This window comes from Gopherus evgoodei, chromosome 3 (assembly GCF_007399415.2).
Source record: "Gopherus evgoodei ecotype Sinaloan lineage chromosome 3, rGopEvg1_v1.p, whole genome shotgun sequence".
Classification (NCBI taxonomy): domain Eukaryota; kingdom Metazoa; phylum Chordata; order Testudines; family Testudinidae; genus Gopherus; species Gopherus evgoodei.
The window spans coordinates 2,987,199-3,013,272 of NC_044324.1; the positions used below are offsets into that span (position 1 = coordinate 2,987,199).

The 26,074-nt window shown below is 47.9% G+C and overlaps 1 protein-coding gene across 4 annotated transcripts; it reads right to left on the minus strand.

The window, feature by feature from the left end:
* On the minus strand, nt 1-26,074 carry EIF4B (eukaryotic translation initiation factor 4B). 4 transcript variants are annotated; one of them, XM_030554519.1, is made up of 16 exons: nt 26,012-26,074; nt 24,533-24,614; nt 16,361-16,504; nt 15,332-15,540; nt 11,056-11,172; nt 10,796-10,850; nt 10,102-10,242; nt 8,778-8,900; nt 8,146-8,325; nt 7,740-7,977; nt 6,902-7,011; nt 6,047-6,263; nt 5,618-5,682; nt 3,798-3,897; nt 2,640-2,712; nt 1-2,192 (listed from the first exon to the last, which is right to left on the minus strand). In XM_030554519.1, the coding sequence occupies exons 2-16, from the start codon at nt 24,582-24,584 to the stop codon at nt 2,112-2,114; spliced, it is 1,905 nt and encodes a 634-aa protein (XP_030410379.1). In that variant the 5' UTR covers nt 24,585-24,614; nt 26,012-26,074; the 3' UTR covers nt 1-2,111. The 4 variants fall into 4 exon arrangements, with proteins under 4 accessions (XP_030410379.1, XP_030410378.1, XP_030410381.1 ...); XM_030554518.1 differs by having other exon boundaries at nt 5,618-5,685; XM_030554521.1 differs by lacking the exon at nt 24,533-24,614 and having other exon boundaries at nt 5,618-5,685; nt 26,012-26,073.

The following is a 26,074-nucleotide window of genomic DNA, read 5'->3' on the forward strand; positions in this document are numbered from 1 at the left end:
TATTTTAAAGATTAGCTTTATTTGGAGGAAACAAAAACAAAACAAAACAAAACAAAAAAACCAAAAAGGGGATTTTACATAATAAAAGACATCTCCCAGGAAGTCCACTACAGATAACAAATCATTTTCATAGAAGATATTTTTGTACAAATTTTACATGTCTTCAGAATGTGTAAAACGCAACTCAATCAGTGTGACCCTGTCCCGACAGCAGAGGAGGGGGTGGGGAAGAGAATGCTTTATCACTAAATTGCATCTGAAAAGTCATACCTCAAATACAGCCCGTGTGTTAATTAGACCTACACAATACCATGTCTGAAATTCAGCTCTGCTGTCCCGGTGGTGATCCCCCTGTGGTACGTGCTGACACCTCAGGTTTAAGGGTTTTTGAAACTAGCTAAAAAGTGACTGAAATAACCAACCAACTGCAGCTTTACAATGCATCAAATCCAGCACCCGATAGAGAGAGCTGTGCTTTGTGGAGTTTGCCCAGAGAGAGACAGTCCTAAGTCACAAGCATTTGTGCAATTCTCCTCCCACCAACTAAGGTAAAAAGGCGACAATGAATGAATGGGTGCACACCTTGTCAATCAAATGAGTATTGTCTATAGTCTTGCAATCCAGATATGCTACACCATGAATGGGTTCTTTCTGAGAACCGTATTCTTTAGAAGGCGGTGAAACCCTCGTGATGGCTTGACTATGCCATGAGATTATCACAACTCTGCCGTCAGCTCAGGAAATCTAGTGAGGTAAATTAAAACAGCTAAAAATTTAGAATCTGACTTTTAAGACCTTGCCAGTTTTAGGCCACTGAATATTTAGGGACTGGAGAATCTCTCTTCAGTGGAAGTCTGGGTCAGGTATTCCCTGTACACGGGCCTATGCCGCCAGCGCTGTCTGCCTGCTTGTCCAAGTGGAGGGAGGGAGTTGGACAAGCAGATATAGAGGGGGCAGGAACAGTAATGCAAACTGCTCCGTGCACCCAGAGACAGTCTTGAGGCTATCCAGCTTGCCCTCCCGTGCATCTCGATAGGTCTACATGCCCAGCCAGAAGAGGGAGCTCTCACTCAAGGAGAGGGGTGCTATTTAAAACGTGTGTGAAAGGGGTGACACCAGGTGATTAAAGAAGTGGAGAGAAGGTGGCTAAGGAGGGGAGAAGAGATTCCAAGAGAGGCAGATACCAACCCATGGGAAGATGACAGATCCTGAAAGGTCTGTCAGTCCCAGCAGGGCTCGGAGGAGGGGAGCTGAGCATTTGTGCCTCCAAAGGGAGGACTTTCACTACTTTGTTAGCAGGCTCAACTCTTTTCCAGCTGACTGCTGTCTGAGGCTCCTCACTGCCCAGGGGGCTGCTGCTGGTGTTCACTGGAAAGCCTGCCTGTTCTTTCCTGGATCAAATGGCCTGACCTGGTGCATCACTTTCAGAGACGAATGTCAGAATTCAAAGCTCATTTCAGAGACGGGCACAGTTCAACACCCCCTCTCTACCTCAACGTCTCATCCCATCCTCCACTGTTGGGACAGCAAGACAGTCTTCTCCTTCCCTAGTGCACTGGGTAACGCTTTGTATTGCACTGGATTTTGGAAAGGAAGAGCTGGACGCTTAAGGAAGGAAGCTAGAATAACCTCATGGACTAGATACCCTACCTTCAAAGTGATCATTTATTAAGGTAACATTGCAGAATTCATCCATTTAGGCTAGCAAGATGAGGGAGAAAAGCCAGTTCTTCCTTAATTAGCTGTCCTACTGCCCAATCTGCTCAGGCTTCTCCAAGACACCTGGCTGGCTAACATGTTAAACCGTCCACTCTAAGTGACAGGGCCTATGCTCAAGTCACGCTGGAAACCACGCTGAGTCGCCCTTTTCTTTTTAAAACTTGCACTTCTCTCTCGCTACACTTTGCAGAGATTCTCCAGTTAGTTCAATACTTTAAAGGCTGCAGCAGCATGCAAGAGAAATGGTTTCCTTTCGTTTTTAAAAAAAGTTTAAGAAAGGTCTCCAGGAGATGTTGAGTTTTACATTTTATTTCTGTCTCGTCTGGTATGGTTTGCTTTTCCTATGTTCCTGGGTGGCGATCGGCTAGGAGACAGCGCAGGGTCTGGAGATTTTAATCAGTGTAATTGTCTTCCTCCACTTCATCTTCACCATCCACTGACAGAGCAGCGTACTTGCTAACGTAGCTGAACTTCTGCAAGAAATACAGCAGGTTAAACGGGGAATGAACATCAGGTCAGCAACTCTGCAGCCTCTTTGTGACAGAGTTCAGTAGCCTGACACTTCAGTTTGGATAGAGCATTTCATAGGAGAATCACACCCAGCTCCTACTCCCTACCAAAGGGTTTCACTGTGGTTTTTAATCAAGGGATTTATACCCCACACCCCTTACCATAGTATGCGAGTACTTCCCAAACAATGAATTTATATTCCCACATAAGAGGTAGAGGCAGAATAGTCTGATCTGACAGATGGGGAACAGAAGAAGTAGATGGCACTTGGGAAGCCCACGGAACAGGTAGGAATCAAACTGAGGTTTCTGAAATCTCAGTCCAGCATCTTTAACTGCAAGGCCAACCCTCCTCTCCCCACACGCTGCCCTGTGCTTCGAGCAGCAGCTAGTAAGTAGATTAATGCTTACAGAGGCTGTATTCTCGTCAGGTTTCTTTGGCTCAGATGCAGATTGCGAGTCATGATCCTTCCTGCTCTCTTTCCTGCAAGAGTCAGAGTTTCAGCTGAACAAGCGTTCATTTAGCTGGCGGAGCTGCCAACAGAGCCAGTGCGCCGCTACCAAGCTACAGCTGTGCCCACGATAGGTGCACACTGGATTTGAAAGGGGTGCCAATCAAGGAGAAGAGAAAATGGCCAATTTCACACTGAACGTACAGGCTAGCCATTGGTGTTTCACACAGCCTGGTTCTCAGCCCAGTGCTGACTGCTGACCAGACACAGCATGCACCACTCCAGTTAAGGAGGGACACTAGCTTTATAGATCCTCTACAGGGGAATTAAGGAAGACGCATGTGCCTACTTCTGGTGGCGAGGGAGGCCGTGTAGCTATTTTACTGACTACTGCTAGATGATTAGGAGCTCAGAAGGTGGACGAACGAGGGAGTACTGGCCCGTCCCCAAGGGCACAGCTATAACATGCTCAGCTCTCTGATGTCAGCCCTTTCACATAAAAACCACCTCTATGAATGCTCTAGCAAAAACCTAGGGACTTAAATGAGAAGAGAAGGGTTACTGGCCTTGGTGGTAGCAGCATCACTGAGGCAGGGCTATGGGGGAGATGCTGACAAGGTGTCTAGGGAATGCAGGGGAAGACCTGCAGGGCTGGATTTTAGCCTTCTGGTAAAGGTCCAAAATGAGCACTTTGAAGTTAGAACTAAAACTGAGGTCAGCTCAGGTGGTGCAGTGTTTTTAAAATCCCTGGCACAGTCTACTGTAACAGACCACCCCGCCGCAGGCCCAACTGGGGAACGAGGAGTCATGAGACCATTACACCAGCCAGTGCTTTGTGCTTCAGTTGGCAATGGGTGCTGAACCAGGCAAAACCGGCTCCCAGCTTGGAAGCATCGGCATTACCGAGGCAGTAACAGCTCACTACACAGAAGCCTGTGGCTATTTAAGGCCTGACCCCAGCACGGCAGATGGTCAGACACACTACACCTGCCGCTGGTTAGGTCAGAGGGGGCTGGTGCAGGACACTGGAATCCTGCTCAAATCTGAAACAGTTGTTGAAATAGGACTGACGGGAGGAGAAGGGGAAGATGAGGCACCGCAAGGCTGACAGACATACCTATCTGAATCTTGCCAATGATCTCTGCTACCTCCGTCTCCTGGGCCACTTCGACCTTTTGGAACGCTCTCCTTCCCCTCATCTAGTTTGTTCTCATCTCCTGAAGAAAAAAGAGCCGATGAAACCTTCCCTCTCACTAACATAGCAAAATCTCAACCAACCACTTAACACCTGTGTATCTGAATGGTTCCAGCGCAGCAAGCTGGGGTATACTAGCCTGCTGTACACTAGATGTCAGGTGGACCCTACGGCTGCACACTCAAAGTTCTGTCGTGTTTTTAGCAAGCCCTTAGGCAGCCTGTGATACACACGGCACACTACTACCCCAAACAGCTTACAGTCAAGGCCCAAAATCCATCTGAGCCTTCTTAAGTTCCAGCCTGCCTATTACCTGCTTGTCTCTATTAGCTCCACAAGGGCTGGCTGTCCATGTTCGGAGGGATGCCTATACAGGCCAACTGGCCCCTTTGACATTTCACACTCCTAGTTTTTCTTTGCCTTCCTGCTTCCTCTTTTGTTTAGCATGTCTTCTGTGACCCTCAGTTCCTTAAGCAGCCTCCATGTCAAGTCTAAGAATTTTAGGATTCATCTATGACTTGCTTCTCCCTTTTATGAAATCCTCTTTCTAGAATTCAGGGATCCCAAAGGCAGTTCTGAGTATCCATTCCCCGATAAGTAGGGCCCTACCAAATTCATAGTCCATTTTAGTCAATTTCATGGTCATAGGATTTTAAAAATCATAAATTTCATGCTGCTGCTGGCTGGGAGCCCAGCTCCGAAAACAGAGCTGCTGCCAGCAGCAATGCAGAAGTAAGTGCGGCACGGTACGGTATTGCCACCCTTACTTCTGCGCTGCTGCTGGCAGGGTGCTGCCTTCGGAGCTGAGTGCCTGCCCAACAGCAGCCGCTCTTTGGCCACCCAGCTCTGAAGGCAGCGCAGAAGTAAGGGTGGCAATACCACGACCCCCGTAAAACAATCTTGTGATCCCCCAAAACTCCCTTTTAGGGTCTGGACCACCAATCTGAGAAACACTAGTCTCGCCCATGAAAGCTGTAGAGGGAAAAAGCACGAAAGACCAGATTTCAAAGTCCATGCTGCGTTTTTCATGGCTGTGAATTTCATAGAGCCCTATCCAAGAGGATCTGAGGTCAAATTACATTCCTTGGAAGATGCTTCCTGAACCATCTCGCACATGCTACCTCAGACTACGGCCTCCTTATGCTTGCTTCAAAATGTGCTGTTTTCCAACAGTCTCCTACACAGGCCGTAGTCAGTGGCATTGTTACGGTCTCCATGCAGGCAGAGGACCTGAATCTCTGTTCTCCTGGGCTGTTAATTCAGCACTTTTCAGGTTAATCCACCCCACAAACCAGTTAAGCCAGCGTTGAGTCGCAACAGCACAGGAAGTAAGGTTTCCCCAACTACAGAAACTCCATCAGAAATTCCGGCTAGTGAGCGGTTACACTTTCAGACCCATGGCAGTTCTCCCTTTGCGGCTGGTCACACATCAATGCGGATGTCTGAAGGAACTGTCCACTTCTGCTCCCATCAATGCAGGGAGGCAACTGCTGCCCTCTACTGTCCAGCAGAGGAACAGCTTAAGGTCACTAGAACTTGAATAGTTTTTTTACCCTTCGGTCCTGCTGAGATCAATAAAGCCATACGAACAATAGCAATTCCCAAACCTGGAACCACCCCTTAACTCCGCAGTGCTAATGCCATATAACTAAGGGCATCGAACCAGGGAACAGCAGGGTTAGTCCACCTGGGGAATTCTCAACCCTTCTTGCCCTGCAAGTGAAAACAAACCCTGACCATACCTTTCCTGGGAGCACTCTTAGGTGGTGCTCTGTCCTCTGACAGCTGGGCTGGTGCTGCCTGGCTGCTGCTAAGAAAAAAAGAAAAAAAAACATGTGAACATCAGGGACGCTGCATCCTCTGACAGGTGCTTGGGATACTGCTGACTTTGAGAGCTATTTGCTCCTTGATGAACCTCGGCCTTGGGTCTAAGATTTCAGCAGCCACATGTGGGTCATACAAGAAGCAACCAGAAGCCCCAAAACCAGACTCAAACCTGAGGCCACTGCCTGAAGCTAGGCTCCAGAAGGTGCATGCTGTAATTCATCATTGTTTCAGTGGAGAACAGAACAGAAGCTCATCTCCATGGGAGTTTTAACCTCCCTTCTGTAACTTGCAAGCATCTAGGGCTGACAGATCAGACCCCAAGTAGGGGCTCAGTACAAACTCACCTTGTAGGAGAGTGCTGCTCCGCGTCAGAGCTCAGGGAGCGGGCAGGGGGATTGCTGCTGCGTTTAACCCAGGCGTTCTCCTTCGGCGGTGGTGCTGGCATCACTTTCAAAGGGAGCTTCTCTTCCTTGGGGATCTTGGAGGTGGGAGACGGGGCATCGTCCTCTTTGCTGAAGGTTTCATTTTCCAAGGACTTTTCACTCTCTCTCCTTCGGGTGGCTATAAGGACGGGAGATGGCAGTGAGCACAATGAATGTGGGCAGGCAAGATTAGGGGTTGCATAAAATTGGATGGGTGGGGTTCTGTGGCCTGCCTTGTGCAGGAGGTCAGACTAGATGATCATATTGGTCCCTTCTGACCTATGAGTCTATGAGACTTCCCCCAAATGTATCTAGTCCAAGGGAGCTGATTTGGACAGGTCCCTAATTATTCCAATCTGGGCAGCCTGGGTCATTGATCTCGACAGCCCCTTAACTATCATCTTGCCTCTCTGAGACCAGAAGGTTTGACCTAACAATACCCACGAGTAACCTGACAAGTGGCTCTTGTGTAGCCAATGACCACTAAAACCTGATCGCTAGAGCAGCCAGGAAGCTAGGCCTCACATAGCACCTGCTCTGTCACAGGACAGAATATGGGTACAATGATGGAGGTTGCACCAGAGGAGTCTGGTGAACAAACGTTTGAGCGTCACAGATGTTCTTGGTCCCGTGCAACCACCCACCGAGTCTTGCTAGGGGTCCTTCCCCACACGCAACGGCGCTTTCAACAGAAGTGGGGCTAAGCAACCAACTTGGGAAACAAGAGTTGACAAAGGCAGGCTTGCTCCAGGCCAACTCATCCTGTCCTCGACTTACTTCTTCCTGTTGGGCCAGTTCCCACGGATGGGCCTGTGCTCCCAGTCTGTGAGGACTCACTCCCTGTCCGTGAGCGCTCCTGGTTCTCTTCACTGCGCCAGCTGGGGTGCCTATAACAGAAACGGAGAAGAAAGTCTGATCAAACTGCAATGTCCAGTAAGAACTGGGTGTGGGGCTGGAGGACAGCGTGGGCAAAGGGCCCCTCTGCAGCCCAGAGCTGGGGAAGGCAGTACAATTGCTTGGCACTTCCCATCTGCTGATCTTAAGAGAGACAGCAAAGGAGGGCTATCACCACTACTTTTCTTTGACAGATGGGCAACGTGAAGCACAGAGATTAACAGATTTGCCCAAGGCAAGACTAGAACTCACGTCTCAACTCCCAGGCCCAGGCCCTACCCACTGGACAAGGCTGCCTCTCTTCAGAAGTCACCCAAGAGAGAATCAAGCCAATCATCTTTGACAATATAAGTCAAGAAAGTACAGTGGCCTCGGTGAATAGGACATAGCAGGAGCCCACTGCTAGGGCCGACCGCTCCTTTTAAGTTTATAGAACCGCCTGGAATTCTAACAAACGTATGGCCTTTGACAACATTATTCCAAAGGATGAAAACAAACAGACGTTGCAATATTATAGAGTGGAACAGTCACATCTCCAGCACCTTTTATCAGAGGGCTACACAGCTTTGCAGGCGTGCTGAGCCTCAGCAACCTAGCATGAACAATTTAGAAGGATGTGGCGAGTTGGGCAGTGTGCACACCACACAACCACTAGGTGCAGTCTGGCAGCTCACATAGAAAGCTGCTCCTAATGGTGTTCCAGCCCTATCCTGCCACCTACCTCTCTCGGGGCCGCCTTTCTAGCCTTGGTTTATCATCCTCCAGTTGACGCTGCAGCTTCTCCTGCTCCTTCTGTAGCCGTTCTTCCACTTCCCGCTCCCTTGCGGCCGTGTCCACAGGCTTGGCACCCCCAAAGATAGAGGCTGCGCGGCTGGACTGTGTGGCAGGGGCCACCGAAGAGTCTTCCTCCTTGGGGGCACTGCGTGGTTTCAGGTTCAGTTTTGGCCTCTGAGTAGGACCTACATTGGATGAAGTGGACAGTGACTGAGGGCAAATGCCATGGGATCTGCTCAGAACAGGACCCCAGGAAAACCCAGCTGGGAGGAGGCAGGAGCACTGGCTACCAACCCTCCAAGCTCAGCTTCCTTCCAGCTGTTGAGCCCACCCGAGAATAAGCAGAGCGTTACCCCTATCATCACGACGAATGTCATCCCGGGCGTAGTCATCCCGGGAGCTCCACCTGTCCACCCTGTCGTCCCTCCTTTCATAGCGATCTTCATAACGGTCACCGCCCCCTCTAAAGTCATCGTCCCGACGGTAACCAGTGCCAAAGGCTCTCCGGCCGCTGCCCACCCTGGAATCGTAGCCTACAGGGAGAGGGAAAGCAGTGCTGGTTACTCCTGAGCAATGGAGCATTACACCAGAGGATGGCTGATGAAGTGCAGGAGAGGGAGGCCCTTCCAGGTTTACGCAACGTTCCCCAAACAGGAAGGCAAGAAAGCGGCAATGGTGCAGCCAACTCAACCTCTCTGGATCTGCTCAGCCAGTTGGCACTATGAAATGCAAGTATCAGGGAAGGGCAGTGCATACCACCTAGCACCCAGAGGATTAAGTGGACTGCAGCTCAGAGGCATACAATGACTGGCCTACTGTTCATCTCCCACTTCTAGAATGAGGAAAAACAACAGCCCTAGGAGCTGCACAACTGAGTGGTTTGTCAATGGTCAGCGCAAGCTCTGGACAGAAACAGACTCCAATTGATGTGCAGTTTGAGACCATGATCCCTCAGATCATAGGAAAACCTCTGAAGCCATACTACCTCCTCTATCGTAGTCTCTACTACGGTCATCGTAACGGTCTCGGCCCCCAAAGCGATCCATATCCCTGCGAGGGCCATCGCGATACCGGTCCGAATCGTTGTAACGATCGCGGTCCCGATACCCTAAAGAGAGAAAGGAAGGTTACAGTACAAGACAGACAGTATTGGACGACTATGCACTATTCCCAAAACACTGAGGCTCAGTCTACACTACAAAGTTAGGCTGATGTAAGGCAGTTTACACTGACCTAATGTTACTTCTGCCGATGCAAGTCACCCACCACACCGATTTAATTCCATGTCAGCAAAAGGTGTAATGCTTAAGCCAATGTAGTTGGGTCAACACAGTGTCCATGTAGACAATGTGTTGCTTACATCACCTGTTGCCTCCCGGGGCTGAAAGCCGGAGCCCAAGCCCAGGGCTGACAGCTGATGAGGGATTGAGGGGGTTGGGGAGAGGAGAGCCTGATCCGTGGTCACCTTCTGATAAGGGGATGTGGGAGGATGCAGCAGGGTTCCAGCTGTCAGCCTCAGGGGGGCAGGGCTCCAGTTGACTGCGCCCCACAACATCTGTTAAATTGGTGCAAGTGCGCTGGGTGAGTGTGGACAGAAGGAGCAGTGTGGACATTAAAAATCAAATTAAACTACTGCAGTGGCTGTAGGTCGACTTAATTTTGTAGTGTAAACATGTCCTAAATTGACACACTGTCCCAAGGAGCTCAGCTGGCAAAGACTATACATGGTTCAGTTCATTCCTCCCACCTTTGATCGCTTGCTGAATCACATATTTCATCAGATTGTCTACAGCACTTGCCACTATGGTACTGAAATGTCATGTACATTACTCTCAACACCGCAGTATGGCAGGGAAGCATTACTCATTTTGCAGATGGGAAACAGAGGAACCGAGATGAACCTTTGTCACATGACAAAGCTATTGGAGAGCTGGGAGCAGGCCTCAGATCTCCTGGTCCCAGTCAAACACCTCAGCCTACCTACACAGAATCTGTCTGCCCTCCACCCAGTAACTGAATTGGTCAGCATGGGCAGAGCTGAAAATAAGCATGCTAGGATACCATGGTGATGTGGTTTTCCAGCAGACACTACCTCAAAAGGAAGGATATCGCTGGAGTCTGAGGGGTACACAGGATCAGACTCCTCAAATCTGGGGATCTGCAGATCCACTCTAGGAAGCCAATAAATTCCCACCCTCAGCAAATCCCAGAAGAAACCCAAGAAGAGGCGTGGAACTAACATTTCACAGGTAGCGTTTAATGACTACGCTCATCATAGTATCTATGGGGAGGGTTCTTGGCCAACTCACGGTCTCCAAAGCTATCCTCGCTCCTGCGTGGAGGGTAATCATCGAAGCTATCAGTAGCAGGACGAGCCCTCCAGTCAGTCTCAAATCTCTCGGAGTCCCGGTTGCGATCACGATCTCTGCCGAAGGAGCGATCGTCCCTGTCTGCAGGAGGAAGGGAACCAGACAGTCGAGTCAGGCTTGCTAGGTCAAGTCTTCAAATGCCCAAGAACTGAGCACCCAAGGGGAAATCCATGGATGTGAAATGCACTGAGACTAATACGGCATCTCTGCGTTGGGCATGTTGCCTTGCAGTTAATACACCAATGGCAACAAGAACCTCTGATTGATGCTTTAGAAGGATGACAGCCCCAGCCAGATTCAAGGACAGTGGGGCAGAGGGCTGCCCTAATGTTGCTGACAGGTAGCCAGCAGCCTCTAAACAGTCCAGCTACCCTTTTAGCAAAGCCTGCAGACGTGCAGAAGCCTGGGCCCTGCAGTGAGTCTGAGAACAGCACGCATGAACAAGGAGGGCTTGTATGCTGCCTTTGAACTATTTAGGTCAGAGGGAAGTAAGGCTGCCAGCCAGCTCTTCAGGCGCTCCAGTGCTAAGGCAGATTCAGTCATGAGGACAGTTGCCTTGGGGTGTGGTGCCTGATTTGTCAGCAGTTTATCTGATCAGAGAAGAAAATTGCTACCTATTCCAGGCACTTCTCACCTTTATCCTGAGCTTGGTCAGCAACATCCACTCGTATCCTTCTGTTCCCTAGAGACTGAACACACAACACCAGATTCATTAGCCTTTCCGCCTGAGGATGTGGGGTGCCTAGACAGTTTGTTCTAGGGAGATCTGTGAACACTTTGAGGCACAGTGTCCATTAACTAGGCCCCAGAACACCCTGTGATGCCACCTGGGGTCTGGAAGCAAGAGTTTTGGGAATTGCTTTGATCCCATTTCTTTTGAGGGTTTCAACTCACCTCTTCATTGAGGCTCAGAGCCCGGAGCAAGGAGTCAAGGTCTTCAAACTCGGCATAACCAAAACCTTTCAACCTCTCTGGGTTAGTAGGCTCTCGGGGCAAACGCACAGCACTTATCTGCAGTCAATTGGGAACAGAAAGGAAGATTCTCATTAGAAGGGTCAGGATCCCTTGATGAGCGATGCAGAGGAAGACTGAATAGGACTGGGTTTAACTACACATTCATCTGGCAGGTCAAATCCATTGGAGAAAGCATGCGGTCTCCAAATACAAGATGCTGACTTATCCAAAGTCATGTGACTCAAATAAGATTTATGAATTAAGCAAGCCAGACAGCAAAGTTCGACTGCAGGCAAATAAGAGGATTAGTACGTCAGAAACACCTGGCTCCTGTTTAAACTACTATTGTCTGAGAAGCCAGATAGCAGTTTGGAATGAAGAATTTGGCACTGGTATATGATGCCTGACTTTCAGTCCTGGAGACTGAAGGTCTCTATCCACAGAACAGGGAAAACACAGGCAGTGGTAGAGCAAGCTAACTTGCCATTCCTGGTGAAAACAAGGTCTGTGAGTCTTTCAATCTTTAACCTCTGCTGAGACCTACCAGCAGCAGAGACAACTGCTGCCCCTTCCTCCTCATTGCACATCGGTCAAAGAAGAGCACTGACCAGAACTGACCTAGGCTGGGGTTAGAACTGGCAACACAGGTCAGAACGTTTCACATTTACACAATTTGCAAAAGGATGTTTGCACATTATATGAGCACTCTCCCCACCCCGCAATGAATGCGGCCTATGAATCCCATCCATTTCCACAGCTTACTTAGTATTACCGGATAAGGTCCTCATATAAGGTGCATTGAAGCAGGTCAGAAATTGGAAGACCCTTCAAGCTAGATTGCAGAAAACAGGAAAGGCAGCTTTATAGCCAGCTGCACGATTAACTACAGGTGACATCCCACTGCCAGGAAGGGCAGCTAACACCACGCTTACCGTTAGGTTTGGGATGCAGAACTTAAACTAATATCACCGCTTACAATACAATTTGCTTAAAGTAGTAAATGTCACTTCAAAGGCTAAACCAAATTCTATCACATTCATGATTTCCACTTGATTAACTTCTTCATAAGCACAGTTGCTCCCAGTTGTGCTTCCTGCTTAGAGAAGCACAGCACACAGCTCAAAGCTTCAGCATATCATCACCACAGAGGTTTGTAGAGGTTACACTCAAACAAGGAACTCAAATTGTGTTCAGATAAGCCACACGTGACAAGCCATCAGCTTGATAAAGAATTACAGAAGCTGTTGGGTAGTGGTTAAGAGTGAATGATATGGGCAAAGCTGCAGCTCGTCAAGTGAGGAAGGAAAAATTCTCACGATGGTCATTAAACTGACATCTCGTATTTATTATGCACGCACACACACCCCATTAATATTTCCCTATCGAATTTGCTCAGTTTGACTCAGTCAGAACAAGAGGTTTTTGCTGCCGGAAGAAAAAACATCAGCTTGCCAGCTAGGGTAGCTCAGTGGTGTCTTTTGGAAGCATGGACCACCACCAAAAGTACCTAGTCATCGGCTAATGCACCTAGGGTGTAAGTAGAGGATGGGGGCAAGTATTGGAGGATTATAAGCATCAGAATGCCATAGAGATTGGTTGGCAGGAAATGAACAAGGCAGTCCCTTACTCTGAAGTGCAAAGGTACCAACCAGTTCACCAACTGGTTACGTAAGGCTATGTCACCTGTAAGGCTATGTCATCTGTACCGCTGCAGCTATGCTGCTGTGTAAGGTCTCCCATGTAGATAGTTTGCCAGCAGGAGAGAGCTCTCCTGCTGGCATAGTGCTGTCCACATCATCACTTTTGCCGATTAAACTTATGTCAACTGACACGTTTTCCTGACAAAAGTGGTAGCGTAGGCAAAGCCCGATACAGTACATTGGTCACCTCTAAGAGGCACACTCACCATTGCCAGCCACCTAAAGCTACCACGGCCTCTCTAGATGGTGACACTGAAGCAAAGTCTTTCCCAAGACTGTCCAGCAAGACAGTGGCAAAACTGGGCCTGGGACCCCTAGGTTCTACTCCCAGCTGTGCCACAGATTAAGCCCCCATCCACTCTTAGCCACTTACTAGAGCTCATCTCTTCCTTATTCTTCCCACTTATTTTTCAGATAGACCTCTACTCCGATATAACGCTGTCCTTGGGAGCCAAAAAATCTTACCGCATTATAGGTGAAACCATGTTATATCGAACTTGCTTTGATCCGCCAGACTGTATAGCCCCCTGCCCTCCTGAAGTGCTGCTTTACTGTGTTATATTGGGTCGCATTATATCGGGGTAGAGGCGTATGTGGAACTTGGAGCATATGAGATGAGAAATGGCTTCTTCACTGCATGCTGAGTATTCTAGGTCTTCGGCACAGCCCTAGGCTGCTATATGCAGCAGGAGCTATGAAGTCTATTGCAATGGCCAGGACGCTGTCATGGCCCCCTGTTGTACTGTCATAGGCAACTTGCTCATGCAACACCCTATCCTGCTCCCTCTGGTGAACAGGCTGGAGAGCAAGTTTGACTAGGGAGTGGAAGAGATCCCATCCCAGGGGCTGCCTAACCCTCAGCTGTTATCCCTCGGGCTGCCATCTGACTCATGGCTTGCTGCAGGAGTTTCACCCATGCTATTACTTCCAAGAAGGAGAGGATGCTGCATCAGTAGGAAGAACAAATGAGTTATAGATGCAAGCTGAAATGGACAAGAAATGCAAGCAATTTCATTTTGAACATAATCTGCTGTGAGCAGCGGAGCTCATCACCACGTGGGCAACGTTCAGTTCAACACCCAACAGGACATCAAGTAATATTACATATTACAACTGTAATGCTTGTGTTATTTCAGGAAGGGGAAAATTTCCTACCTGTAATTCTCTCCCTTCAGCACCACTCCCCTCTACTCCAGGCCTTCCAAGAGAAGACAGTTTGAGCCTCCCGCTTGATTAGGACTGAATTAATAGTTCATAGCAATCTGAACTCCTCTTTAAAGCTGTTTCTTTCCTCAGTCAAGTTGCCACCCAGTCTAGCAAATACCACAGGTGAAACCCAGAAGAAACTCTCCCTCAGGCTGAACCTGTGAGACCCCATACGTATTCACATAAGATGTCTGGTCTCTGGCTTTTCAGACTTTATGGGCATCTGAAGACTGCATTACCAGAGTCCCACAGACCTTACATAGTCCTGCTGGCAGCTAAGGGTTCATAGAGGAAGACAATCCCAACTTTGCACCCTAATGCCAAGGAGAAGACACATCCAGATCATCTGCCAGTGGAAGATAGTATCAGATCCTCAGAAAGAGACTGACACAGTCTGCCTTTGCTACCAGAACCAGGAGCTGCTTCCTTTATGTAGACAAGCTTCCTAAATCAACCACAGAAGCAGAATTATCCTTGCTTGGTCTAAAGACAGGAGGGGGACAGATTATTCATGGTGCACAAGATAAAATGCTTTCAGGAGTGGCTCTCCTGATCAGTGGCCATTGTTATGGAGAAGCCTTGGGCTCTGGTAACAAACCTTCTAAAAGATACTTGTCTTGCTAGAAGTCAACTTGTTCTAACTTCTGCGAGCTGCCTCAGCTGCTCTTAGCAGCGACTGGCTTGCAATGAATGCTTTTATGCTCTCAGGTGGGCCCCAGAAGACAATACTATTATGGGTACATCTGTGCTTTGAGCTGGGGTGCAATTCCCAGCTTAAGGAGACATACCCACACTAACTCTGATCAAGTTAGCGTGCTAAAAATAGCGGGCTAGCTGCAGCAGTGGGAGGGGCTAGCCACCCCAACTTCGGCGTCTGATAGAAAGCACATACTTGGAGTGGCTAGCTTCTCCCATTGCATACATCTCCACTCTTTTTTCACATACTAGCTCAATCATGGATGTATCACCCTGAGCTGGAACTTACATCCCAGCTTGAAGTGTAGACACAGCCTCAGAATGTAACAGGACTGAGTGCCAAGGACACGAACAATGCAGAAGTGAGATCCATACAGGCAATTCTGCCAGGAAAATTCTGGGCTTTACTCCGAGCTCCATTCACTTTTTGTGATGTTGGGCAAGTCATTTCAGTCTGTAGAACTGGTACAATAGCACAAGCCTCTATGGGGTGCTGAGAGCTCAACAGATGAGAGCATTCCACAAGCCATAAATTACGTCCCACCTGCTTTCTGCTGCCACATGGCCCCTGTATGTGTCACACAAACTTAACATTATGCATAACAAATACTCACGTTGAGTCCTCTGAAGAAGTCCTTGATGGACTCTTCTGACACATCATAAGGCAAATTTCCCAGAAAGGCAGTGTAAGGGGGCGACTTTGGGAGACGGCTTCTGTCTATATTGGGTTCCCGAGCAGCCCGAGGTGCGGTGGGCAGGATGGACCGGTCAATTGGTGCGGCTCGGTACATATCATCATCATTACTATGCCAAGTGGTGGAAACTAGAAAAGAAATTCTGCACATGGTCAAGAGATACAGAGCAAGTACCCCAGTGTTTATAGATGTTGATGCCTCATGGATCCTATCTCCATTGCAATTAATGTTTGAATTTACTTGCAGCCCCCCTCAGCTGTAAAATAAAGGCATTGAAGATGGTCAAGAAAAGTGTTCAGCAATATTATAAACAATCCCACAATTACATCCAACCGTGTCATGTATTTTAGGGCACCTTTCCCCTCTCAACATATCATAGCACATATGCTGCACAAAAACATGAGATCCAGCTAATTAACAAAACTGGATGAAGGAAAAAAACCAAGAGACCAAGCTGGTGAGAAAATGGGAACAAAATGGTCAAATACAGCAGACAGAAACGTTTTCAGTGAGCTCTGAGTACAGCTACTAAGGGACAGAGTCAGGGAATGAGCTACCTAGACAGAATCCCTGAATCATGACATCTCTGCTGCGAGCCCCAGACCATGCCTCAGATAAAGCAGAGAACTCAAGCTGGTCTCTCAAAGGAATTAGGTGTTACAAATAGTGCCAAATACTAAGTGTCACTGAAAATTTTCATTCTTTCCCCGTTGATGTATAAGACTCTCACAAATGCAGGGAAACGATATACAGAACGTGACAGTGAAACTGATCAAAGTGCAGTCAAGTGCATCAGGAAGAAGCTAAAAAAACATTAAGGCACTTTCCCTGTAATCTTTTAGCTTCAAGATGTATTAACATTAGTAGGTTTCACTGACACACACGCTATTCAGGGACAGCACCTAGAGACAGAATGCTAACAGTATGGAAACTTGGGAACGAACGTACCATCTCCTTCCAAGTCGTCTGTCTCATCGGCCCAGCTGACTGGCTTTGGAATAAAGGTGGGTCCACCGCCACCACCGCTGCCACCATCCTCTGCCAGAAAGTCCGTCAGAGTAAGGGTTTTCCCCTTCTTGTTCTTCTTCTTAGCTGTTAAAGGGGAGAAGGGGACAGATCTGAGTAACATCCGGGCACAATTAATTCCATTCAACAAGACAGGGAATGGAGGAGTTACTGCCCATCATGATGTCTACGAGGCAAGTATCCTACGTGCTCAGGAGAAGCAACGTATCACCTCCAGGCCAAACCTCACCAGCACAGAACCACACCCCACCATTCCCACAGACTAGGAAAATAAAAGCCATCCATTTGTTATATAGCATTAGACTGCCAGACTAGTCTATGGAGTTGAAAGACTTTTTATTCACGGGTCTCCACCATAACTTTTGTTGGGCATTTGACTCCTGCTATTTTAATTGGCATCTCTATGAACCGACACCAGAGGAATTCTCACTAGCACTTAGAATCGCTGGCTGTGGCTTGTGGCCTAAGGATTCAGGGGAACGGGACAGAGAAAAGACCTGTTTTACTGTTCTCTTCAGGACCCTTCTGATAGATTGGATTTCAATTAAAAAATCTCACTTTGAACATTCCCCACTTTTTCCCTAGTCCTTGTTGGTTCAGACGGCCCTCTCTACTTTCATTCCTTTGTCCCAGAGCATCCCTTAGCTACATGAATTACAGCGACACCCACAACATCTTACTTACAACGGACAATTATTCAAAGGCCTCTATGACCTTCCTTTGAAAAGTCTACAGCCCCATACATTCTACTTGTGCTGGGAGTTCCTGGCTTCTAAGTGAGTAATATACTATTGCCAACCAGCTGGCTGAAATGCTACTGTGAGAAGCATGCAGGTCACCTGAACTATGAGAGCGACTGGACGCTCTGGTAGGACTGTATCCCATTTGAACCCTTTCATGGTCTATTTTACGGAAGGATGGTCCAGTGGTCAGTGCTAACCAATTCTCTGATCTGCTACAGGCTTCAGATGACAAGTTACTGAGGTCTGGTCTACACATAAAAATTAGATTGACTTAGCTACATCACTCAGGGCTGTGAAAAACGTCAGTGTAAACACGGCTAGGTCAAACCACTTTTCCAAGAGAAAACCCCCCTCCCTTGATGCAGGAAGTGTCTATGCTACAGTGGCATAGCTTGCAGTGCCGACATGGGACCTGAAGCGCAGAGATTCAGGCCACCAGTAAATCAGGATAGCGGCCATGCTCTGCCTCACACACAGGTTGTGAGGAGAAATGCTTTTAAGACCGAGATGCTCAGATACTATGGTGACGGTGGTAAGAAAAGTTCCTTAGATAGGTTTAAGTGCACTCAAATATGCAAAAAGTCTGGTATTTTATACATGCAACAAGGGAGATTCCCTATTCTGAAAGCCTGACAGCTACATCTCTTGTGTTTTAAAACTAACTTTAATTGTACATCTGGGCAACTTCTGTTTTGTTTACATTAACAAAAAGAGACTAACACGCTAATCAGGTACTTGCACACGCACAGACAGAACTATGGAACTGTACAATGAAATGACAGCACAAAACCACCCCGTGGTTAACACTGATATCACATTTGTGTTATTCAGTAACCAGCACAGCATTGCACATTTAGTGGAAATTTGTGCTGTGCGTGTGCAAAGCAAGAGCATAATTCCTTACTGATCCCCTATACACACTCACAAAATAACCCACCTTGAAAGATACAGCTTTTCAACTGCAGCATGTGAATTACATATGTACAAGACAACTCAATATGGGTTTCTGTGGTGGAAAAAGACCAAAACAGAACACCAGAGAGATTTTCACCTGCATGTAACCCAAAACTAGTAAGCCATTTCCTTAAACTTTCAAAATGCCACCTTAAGGCCAAAAACAAGCACTGAAGAGAGTTAATGGAAACTGGACATTTTAAAACAGAGAAGTTGATGGAATTCTAATAAACCTGGCTTAAGTTTTCAGAAACAACCAGTGATTTTGGGTTCTCAACTCAAGATATTTTACAGCTGTTCAATTTTCAGTGGACAGATGCTGAACACTTGAGAGTCAGGCCCTTCCAAAGTATCTCACGCTGAGCATCCAAAACCACTAATACATTTATGCCCTTTTATCTTTAGTAGTTGCTACAATAAACTTTAGTAGAAGCGTTGCTGCATTTCAAACAGATCTCTTACTAACCTTCTGCCAGGGGAAGGAAGAACTGACCTCTGTATTGTGACAATTAGTACCTTTCAATAAATGCATTTTATGGAAAAGATCCTACTAGCTTTCAAATACGTTCTGCAGCTGCCAATAAACCAGCCCTCGTCTACCATTTTCTTTGGTACAAGCAGGGAACTGCTCACTGACAGCACAAAAAAACGTTTCTTCTTCTGGTGGATGAGGATCAGTATTATGACAGCAAATTGGCTACAAGCATGTAGCTGTACAGTCGCAGTCACTAAGAGTAACATCGAGTTCTGTCTGCATATTGAACATCCGATAATACCCCCCCGTGACCCAACCCTATTCCCCACCTTTCAGCACACTGGACTTACTTTGTATCCTCACGTTCCCCTTTGGTCTCAGTCCAGATTGTAGCATAGCAAGAAGCCTCACCCCTCCTATTTTAGCCCTCTGCTGCAACTCCTGGGACACTGTGCCCTACATAAAACCTAAACTCTCTGGGCATCCAAGAATATCTACTGAAAAGTCACTGCTCCAGAACTGCCACAGAAATTTTAAGCCATGCTCTCCACAGGGTCTTCATCCTAAGTGTCTTCTACCAACGCCCAGGGAGGGGCACAGAACAGGCCACTCTTTTTTGCTCAGCAGTTTTGTTGTTTGCTCTGAATCTAATTTGACGTTCTTGGAAACCTTCCCTTTATTTTAAGCTTCAGCAAACAACCTAGACTTTCTGATTTGGGCTGTCAGAGCAGTGTAACCACGTTCGTCCAAAGGAGACTTATCAGCTGCTTCTCTTTAACCACCTGAGGAAAATGAAACAAAAAAAAAGACAAGCTTGGAAAGCCTGCCAGTCTGCAGTGAAATGCTGCCATCGTAAGTGGATAGATATCAGTATTTTCGCTCCTAGAGGCCCATAACCTGGCAGCAACCAATTTTACAGCCTCCCATCCACCGTGTTGCCAGTTGTGCACAAGCATGTAGACTCTGAACATGGGCAGGTTCCACAACTTCCTGTCATATGATAACAGGGCACTCCATGGCTGACCATCAGGCTTCTCTCATCCACCCAGTCAATAAGTCACCCAGTGAAATAATGTTTGATAAGATCAGCCAGGTCCTTGGGGGCTCTTTAGAATTCCCCTTAGGCTGGTCAGAGCAGGAATTAGTTGCAGCACTTCTTACACCCAGGCAAAGCTTTCCAAATCACTAACTGCTTTCCTAGGGGTGGTAAAGAAGTCATATAAGCAAGCTTACCCATCACCAGTGTTCATTCAGTGTCTTAAAGAATGTGTCTTTAAAATGGCGTTTCCATATCACAGGCTGGTTTAAACCTACACACTAGGCAGAGGATGTGTTCAGCATTAATAAGCTTAGCAATGTGGAGTGACACAGAACACATATTGGGACTTTAGGATGCAAGTCTGCTCTCTTCTTTGGCTTCTACTAGCTCCTTGAGGATGTTCCGGCTTTGATCTTCAGCCTTTAGTGCCCACTCTGCACGCTGTATGAAGCCTGGGCCTCAAGGATTTCACTGTGCCCATCTTCACAGGCAAGCTATCCAAGTATTTTCATTAGCTGGGCCAGATTATTCCTCCACCCAAATGATAGGAAGGAATGCCATTGAAGCCAGAATGGTATAAAATTGGTGAGAGGGGAATCAGACCGCTAAGCTAGGGCCATCTAGTCCCAGGGACATCAATGGGACTTCTGCAGAAGATCAAGGATATGCCATTGCATTCGGCATCCCACAAAGGACACTTTTAGCGGTACCTGCTGTGTTTCTATGTGCTCCCTTTCTTTCTGCTCCCACCTCTCTACCTCTGTTCTGCCCAAGCTTGGAGACTGCTTGATATTTTCTATTGGGAGGGGGTCTTTCCATGACTTTCTCCTCCAGCAGCTCCCAAGAAATCGATTTCTCTGCAACCTGCCCAGCTTTCCCTACCAGCATACCGAGGGAGTAAAGCACCACCTGACTTTTCGTCCCTTCCACAAGCAGCGGCTCGCTCCTGACTGCCCACAACATTAAACAACTACGATTCTTACAGCAGCATATAATCTTCCCAAGTAAGTTTGACTACAAGGCACTTCCCACGCCCTACTGGGCAGCTCAGTATATGAAATGAATTAGTTCAGACGCAGCAACTTCAAGTAAGTTTACTTACTTTCTTCTGCTGCCTGCATGGTAACTGGGCAGATCCTGAACAAAGATACATGGCATTTGCTTGAACTGCTCGTCCTCCTCAGTTTCCTCCCCCCCCCCAACCCACTCTAGAGACTAAATCCTGCAGCAAAGCCACATGGTCCTTTTTTTTATTAAACCACCTCATTTTGTTGCCACGGAAGCAACTGTGAAATCACAGATTCAGCATTATGACTTCATGGCTAGGTTAAGAGGAAGAGGGGGAAAAACCCTGAGGCACAGGCAGTTTTGACCTCAAGCAAGATGGGAATGGACTTGGAGCCTTAAAACTCCTCCAGCCTTGCAGGCTGAGTTCCAAGGAATAATAGTGAGATCCAGTTAATAAGACCCTCATTTCCTATGGAGGCATTTTGAGGTGTCAGGACGATAAACATATAGGGTAGATTCTCCTATCCCATTCTGCTAGCCCCTATTTTAATCCATCACCTATGAAGCCCGCCCTGCAGTTACTATCCTCCTAGCAGAGATCTTAGCCAGTGCTTTCTTATCAGATCTCAAAGCACTTTACAAAGGAAGTTAGTATCAGTATCCAAATTTTACAGGTGAGGAAACTGAGGCAGAGAGCGAGGAAGCTACTTCCCCAAGGCCACAGTCAGCAATGAAACTCAGGCCCAAAATCCCAGTCCAATGCTCTATCCACTAAGCCATACCGTCTTTTCCAGAGCCCCTCAACAGCACTCAGGGCTGGCCGACACGCCAAAGTTCGGTTGGTTTAACTACATCGCTCAGGGTTGCGAAGTTTCATTCCTTGTGCAATGTAATTAAGCCAGCCTCAGTCGCAGCCTAGATAGCACTGGTTGACAGAGGAATTCTTTGTCTGGGAGAGGTGGCTTTACTCCTGCCATGGCTAGGGTTTTTCCATCGCTGTAGTTAAGTGTCTGCTTTCCAGCACTGCAGCCTCACTGCTGTAGCATTTCTAGTGTGGTTGTACCCTCAGTCATCCAGAGGGGTCAGAGGCATCTACACACAGTCCATGCTAACTATGGAAGGAAGAGAAAAGACTTGCAGCTAGGCTTCTTACATAGCAGCAATGATTAATATTTGATCACAGGGCCAGCCCACTTTGCACTCTACCTAGAACAGCTGTTTCAGGAATAATGCCCTATACCCAAAATCTGTCAGAAGGAAGTGATTAAAGGGTGGTCTGTATAATTTAGTGGAACTATTTGAGCAGAGGCACAGGTTTATTGCTTCCTCCCTCCCCCATCACTCAAATGATATCACTAGCATCCACCTACTTCACTGCAAACATCTCTTTTCTTTCAGGTTGCCTTCTGCTCTACCCTCTCAATTCCTGTCACACACCTAATTCAGCAACTAGATTTCCAGACACTGCGCAGAAGATGGCCTCACCAGTGACTAAAACAGCACTATGGATAATTAGATCTAAACGAGAAATGTCTACCCTGGGGTGAGCTTTAGAAGTTCATCGCCACTGTATTAGCCGCTCAGTTTACAAAATGTAGTTATTTTAAAGGTGGTCACACAAATTCCACATGCTGCTACCCGTGCAGCCTTCCAGAAAACCTCAGGGGTAAAGGCTGCACGATGTTTAAGGTGACCCTCTTGATGCAGCAGAAGAAATTGAAAAGACTCCAAAGTGTCCCCCCTTCCTGCAAAATTCTCTGGTCTGATGTTTTTATCGTATCTGCTGGGAATGCTACTGTGGAGCATGGCAAGCAGGGGTTGCAAGAATTCTTGCAAATGAGGATGATAGAGGAATCTAGCTAACCTTTAGGAACTATCAGTTGTTCAAGCACTGGAGTCTACAACGACTGAGAATTAAAATTGGGTTAGTCCTCTAGGATAGTTAAAGTTCAGCTGTCAGGAGTAAACTCCTGGAATTATGGCATCGGCCAAGGATAAAAGAACTGGCGGCTCGGCAGCAGCAGTGCCCTCCTGCTATAGGCAAGCATTGCTCAGAAAGAAAAGTGGCTGAAGGTGTGTTTCATGCATGTTCCCACGCCCCAAGGAAGTCTACTTGGTGTCAATGACTGGTTGCTAAATGACAGCAAATGCACTGCTAACTAGAGCAGAGGCTGCATTCATAAAACCTGCAGGCTGGCTGGCTGCTCAATTTGCATCAAATGGCTGACACGTCACAGGCAGGAGCAGCGAACAGTATGAAGCAACTTCTTCGCTGCTTATACATCACTGAGCCTGTCAAAACTTCATATGGCTCAGGAAGAACAAAGCAGGGAAAGCCACCTGGACAAAAGAAGCCCTTTCTGGCCAGTTGTGGATTTCTAATAAGGCCAGTATTAGCAGATTCTGCTCAAATCAAGACTAGGCACTAGTTATACCTGGGAGCACCAGGCCCTCTAACCGTGTTTTCTTAACATCTACTTTTGGAATTGGAATTTACCCAGCTGCTATATACAAACAAAAATCATATGCTATTGGCTCTACTCAAACTTAGCTTATTGAAACATTACCATTATTAAGAGATGTACAGGCACTTGTACAGAGATCTACGTTTTATTAATGTCGCTTTGTAAAACTGTTGGGAAATCTGATTAGCCTAGGCACAATGCCTATTTGCTTACCCTTTGATGCAATATTGAAAATGTTAGATTTTTAATTTTTTTTTTTTTTAAAAACTTACCCCATTAAAAAAAGTTACCCCAGCAAATGTGAAAATAAAAATTCAAGGCAGAATTAGTACATTGTAAGTATGATATTTAATGTAGCTCTAAATGAGTGACTTAAGAGATTTTGTGTGTTTCATCACTTTCCCTTATCCTTAAGCTCAAAGCAATATTTTGCTTTTTGGGCTGCATCAATGCACAAGCACATCATGGGCTCAGGTTCTAGTCAGCTACAGACGTGTTTGTGCAAACACCTAGGGGAAAGGCAAGTACTTCTGCCTCAAACTGCTTGCTATGAAATATGGGACCTTACAGTTCTGCTGGGGGAACTCCAAACTGCATCTGCAAATTTCAGTGTTTCAGTTTTGCTTACCTATCCTTATCCATGCCACCTTGACATTTCAGTCATACAGAGAGAGCAATGTTACTGCAGTTCATATGGGATGTAGTTGGTTGTGTACTTAACTCAGAAAGATAAACTATTACTCATTTTAGAGAAAAAGTGAGTGAAGTGAAGAAAATTGCTCGAACAATTATACTCATGCCTTGATCTTTCCTACATGTCAAACACTGCACTTACCATCCTATGAAAAATAAATGCAACAAGACACACAAATTCTGCTGCCTTTTCTCTAGGGAACTGAATGGGACACAGCCGACCGAATTAGTACCAATGGACTCTCATACAGCTAGGGCTTTTGTGGTTACTGTCATCAGAAGTGTAACCAGTGAGATAAGAGGCAGAAGTCAGTTTATTTTAAAAGCTCTCTGCCTAGTTAAACTGCAGAACCTCAATACAGCCCTAAAACAAAGGCATCCTGACTCAATAGCTACAGACCCTTCAGTTCTTAATGGAGCAAGACTGGCTGAGTGCCAGGAAGAGTCCAAAAGAATAAAGCCAATCTTTCACATAAATTAATGGGAGACCCATTGCTCCAGACACGGTAAGATTATATTTAAACAATGGCGTTCCAATACCCCAAAAAATCAGGCCTTTAGCTCCAGAGAGGTTTTCTAAATGAACAGCATTTGCTGAAGGAATGGTCCAAAGGGATAACTTGTAATAAGGGGCATGTGATTAAAATCTTCAACATGGGGTCTTAGGTTCAGAGGGTTAGAAAGAAGAGCCCTGCTAGGAGATTCAAGGGTACGTACCTTCCAGCTTATTTTGGATAATACCTGCAGATAATGGTGCAGTCTGGTGCATTTCAAAGGCATATAAAAGTCACTCTTCAGACTAAGACAGTAATAGAAATTCAAGTTCAACATCATCCAGGGAGGTAAATGAATCTCAACAGCAGAGAAAGCCCTTTCAGTTTAGAACAGCCAAATCTTTCACCTTTTATTCTGAAGGGAAGGTAAATGCTGCAATGCTTTTTCCCACACCCCCCCCCCCAATTCCATCCTGACCCTATGCACCATATTAGAAATGCAAGGCAGACAGCAAGGCCTGGAAGGGGCAGGGAGCCATGTACATCAAAGAGAAAGGAGCAGAGGAGCTGTACAGAGCAGGGCACAAACCCCATTTCCTGCAGTAGAAGGGGAGCTGAATCCCTGCCACCCCGGACACAGGGCCAGGACAGCAGCAGATCCTGCTTCGGGGAGGGACAACTCTACAGCGCAAGAGGAAGGGTGTTGCAACAGGACCAGGCAAAATGGCATGGGGCAATGATGTGTTCAAGAGAGAGGTGCAACCCCCCGGGAGAGGGTCTACCCAGCTCCCTGGGGACAGAGATAAGAGATGCAAACTAGCCCGTGGCGAGTGTGCAGGCTGGGCTGTCCTTTTCTCCCCTGAGAAAGGGACCAAGTGGGCAAACTGCACCCCCTCTGGTCCCTGGGGTGTGTGGAGCTTCACACCCCCTCAGGGCAGGGGGTGGGAGGCAGGAGAGATACCCAGCACTGGGGGCAGGCCGCAGACCCCCCCCCACAGGGTTCTATGTACAGCAGTCAGGCCACACCCCTTAGTTTTCGGGTGGGGGAGAAATCAGGGACCCCCCGGCCCTGTCCTGGGGGAGATGATGCAGCACTGGGGGCTCCACGTGGCGGTGGGGGGACTGGGTGCGCACAGTGACAGGGCCCCGTGCCCCGCCCTCTCCCAGGAGAGATGGGCCCGCGCACGCACCCGGGCTGGGCACCGCCCGCAGCCAGTGGCTGTTCCACCCCCCAACCACCAGCGCACCCACGTGGGTGCCGCCCAGTCTCCGTCTTCCTCTCTCCGTGTCCGCTCCCGCCCCCCCCCGCCAGCCAATCCCTGCGCTTGCGCAGTCACGCGACCGAAGGTTCCATCTGGCTCCCCCGTCAATCACCGGAGGCGCGAGCCGCCCCTCCCCCCCCACGCCGCTTACGGTAGGATGGCGCGCGCCGCGGCTCCGAACGTTCCGGGATGGAACGTTCCGAGCCGCGGCGCGCGCGCCCCGGCTGCCTGGGGAGGGGGGCGGTGCGCGCGCACGCCGGCGAGGCCTGAGGGGAGGTGCGCGCGCGCGCGGGCGATCCCTGCCGGGCGCAGACGGACAGACAGGATTCGCCTCGCTCGGGCCGGGGAGGGCGAGGAAGTGGGTGGAGCTCTCGGGCCGGAGAAGGGAGCCGGGCCCGGCTCAGGTCTCAAGGGCCCGGAGGCCGCCGAGCACCACTCACCTGAAGCCGCCATGTTGGGCAGAGGGAGAGAAGGCAAAGGACCCGGATGACGCCGTCACGTGA

Coding starts and splice junctions, on each gene's coding strand:
- EIF4B (XM_030554518.1), bottom strand. CDS start 24,584: ATGCACCAGACTGCACCATTATCTGCAGGTATTATCCAAAATAAGCTG. Junction 11,173..15,331: donor ACTTCTTCAGAGGACTCAAC/GTGAGTATTTGT, acceptor AATTGACTGCAG/ATAAGTGCTGTGCGTTTGCC. Junction 2,713..3,797: donor CATTGGCAAGATTCAGATAG/GTATGTCTGTCA, acceptor TGACTCTTGCAG/GAAAGAGAGCAGGAAGGATC.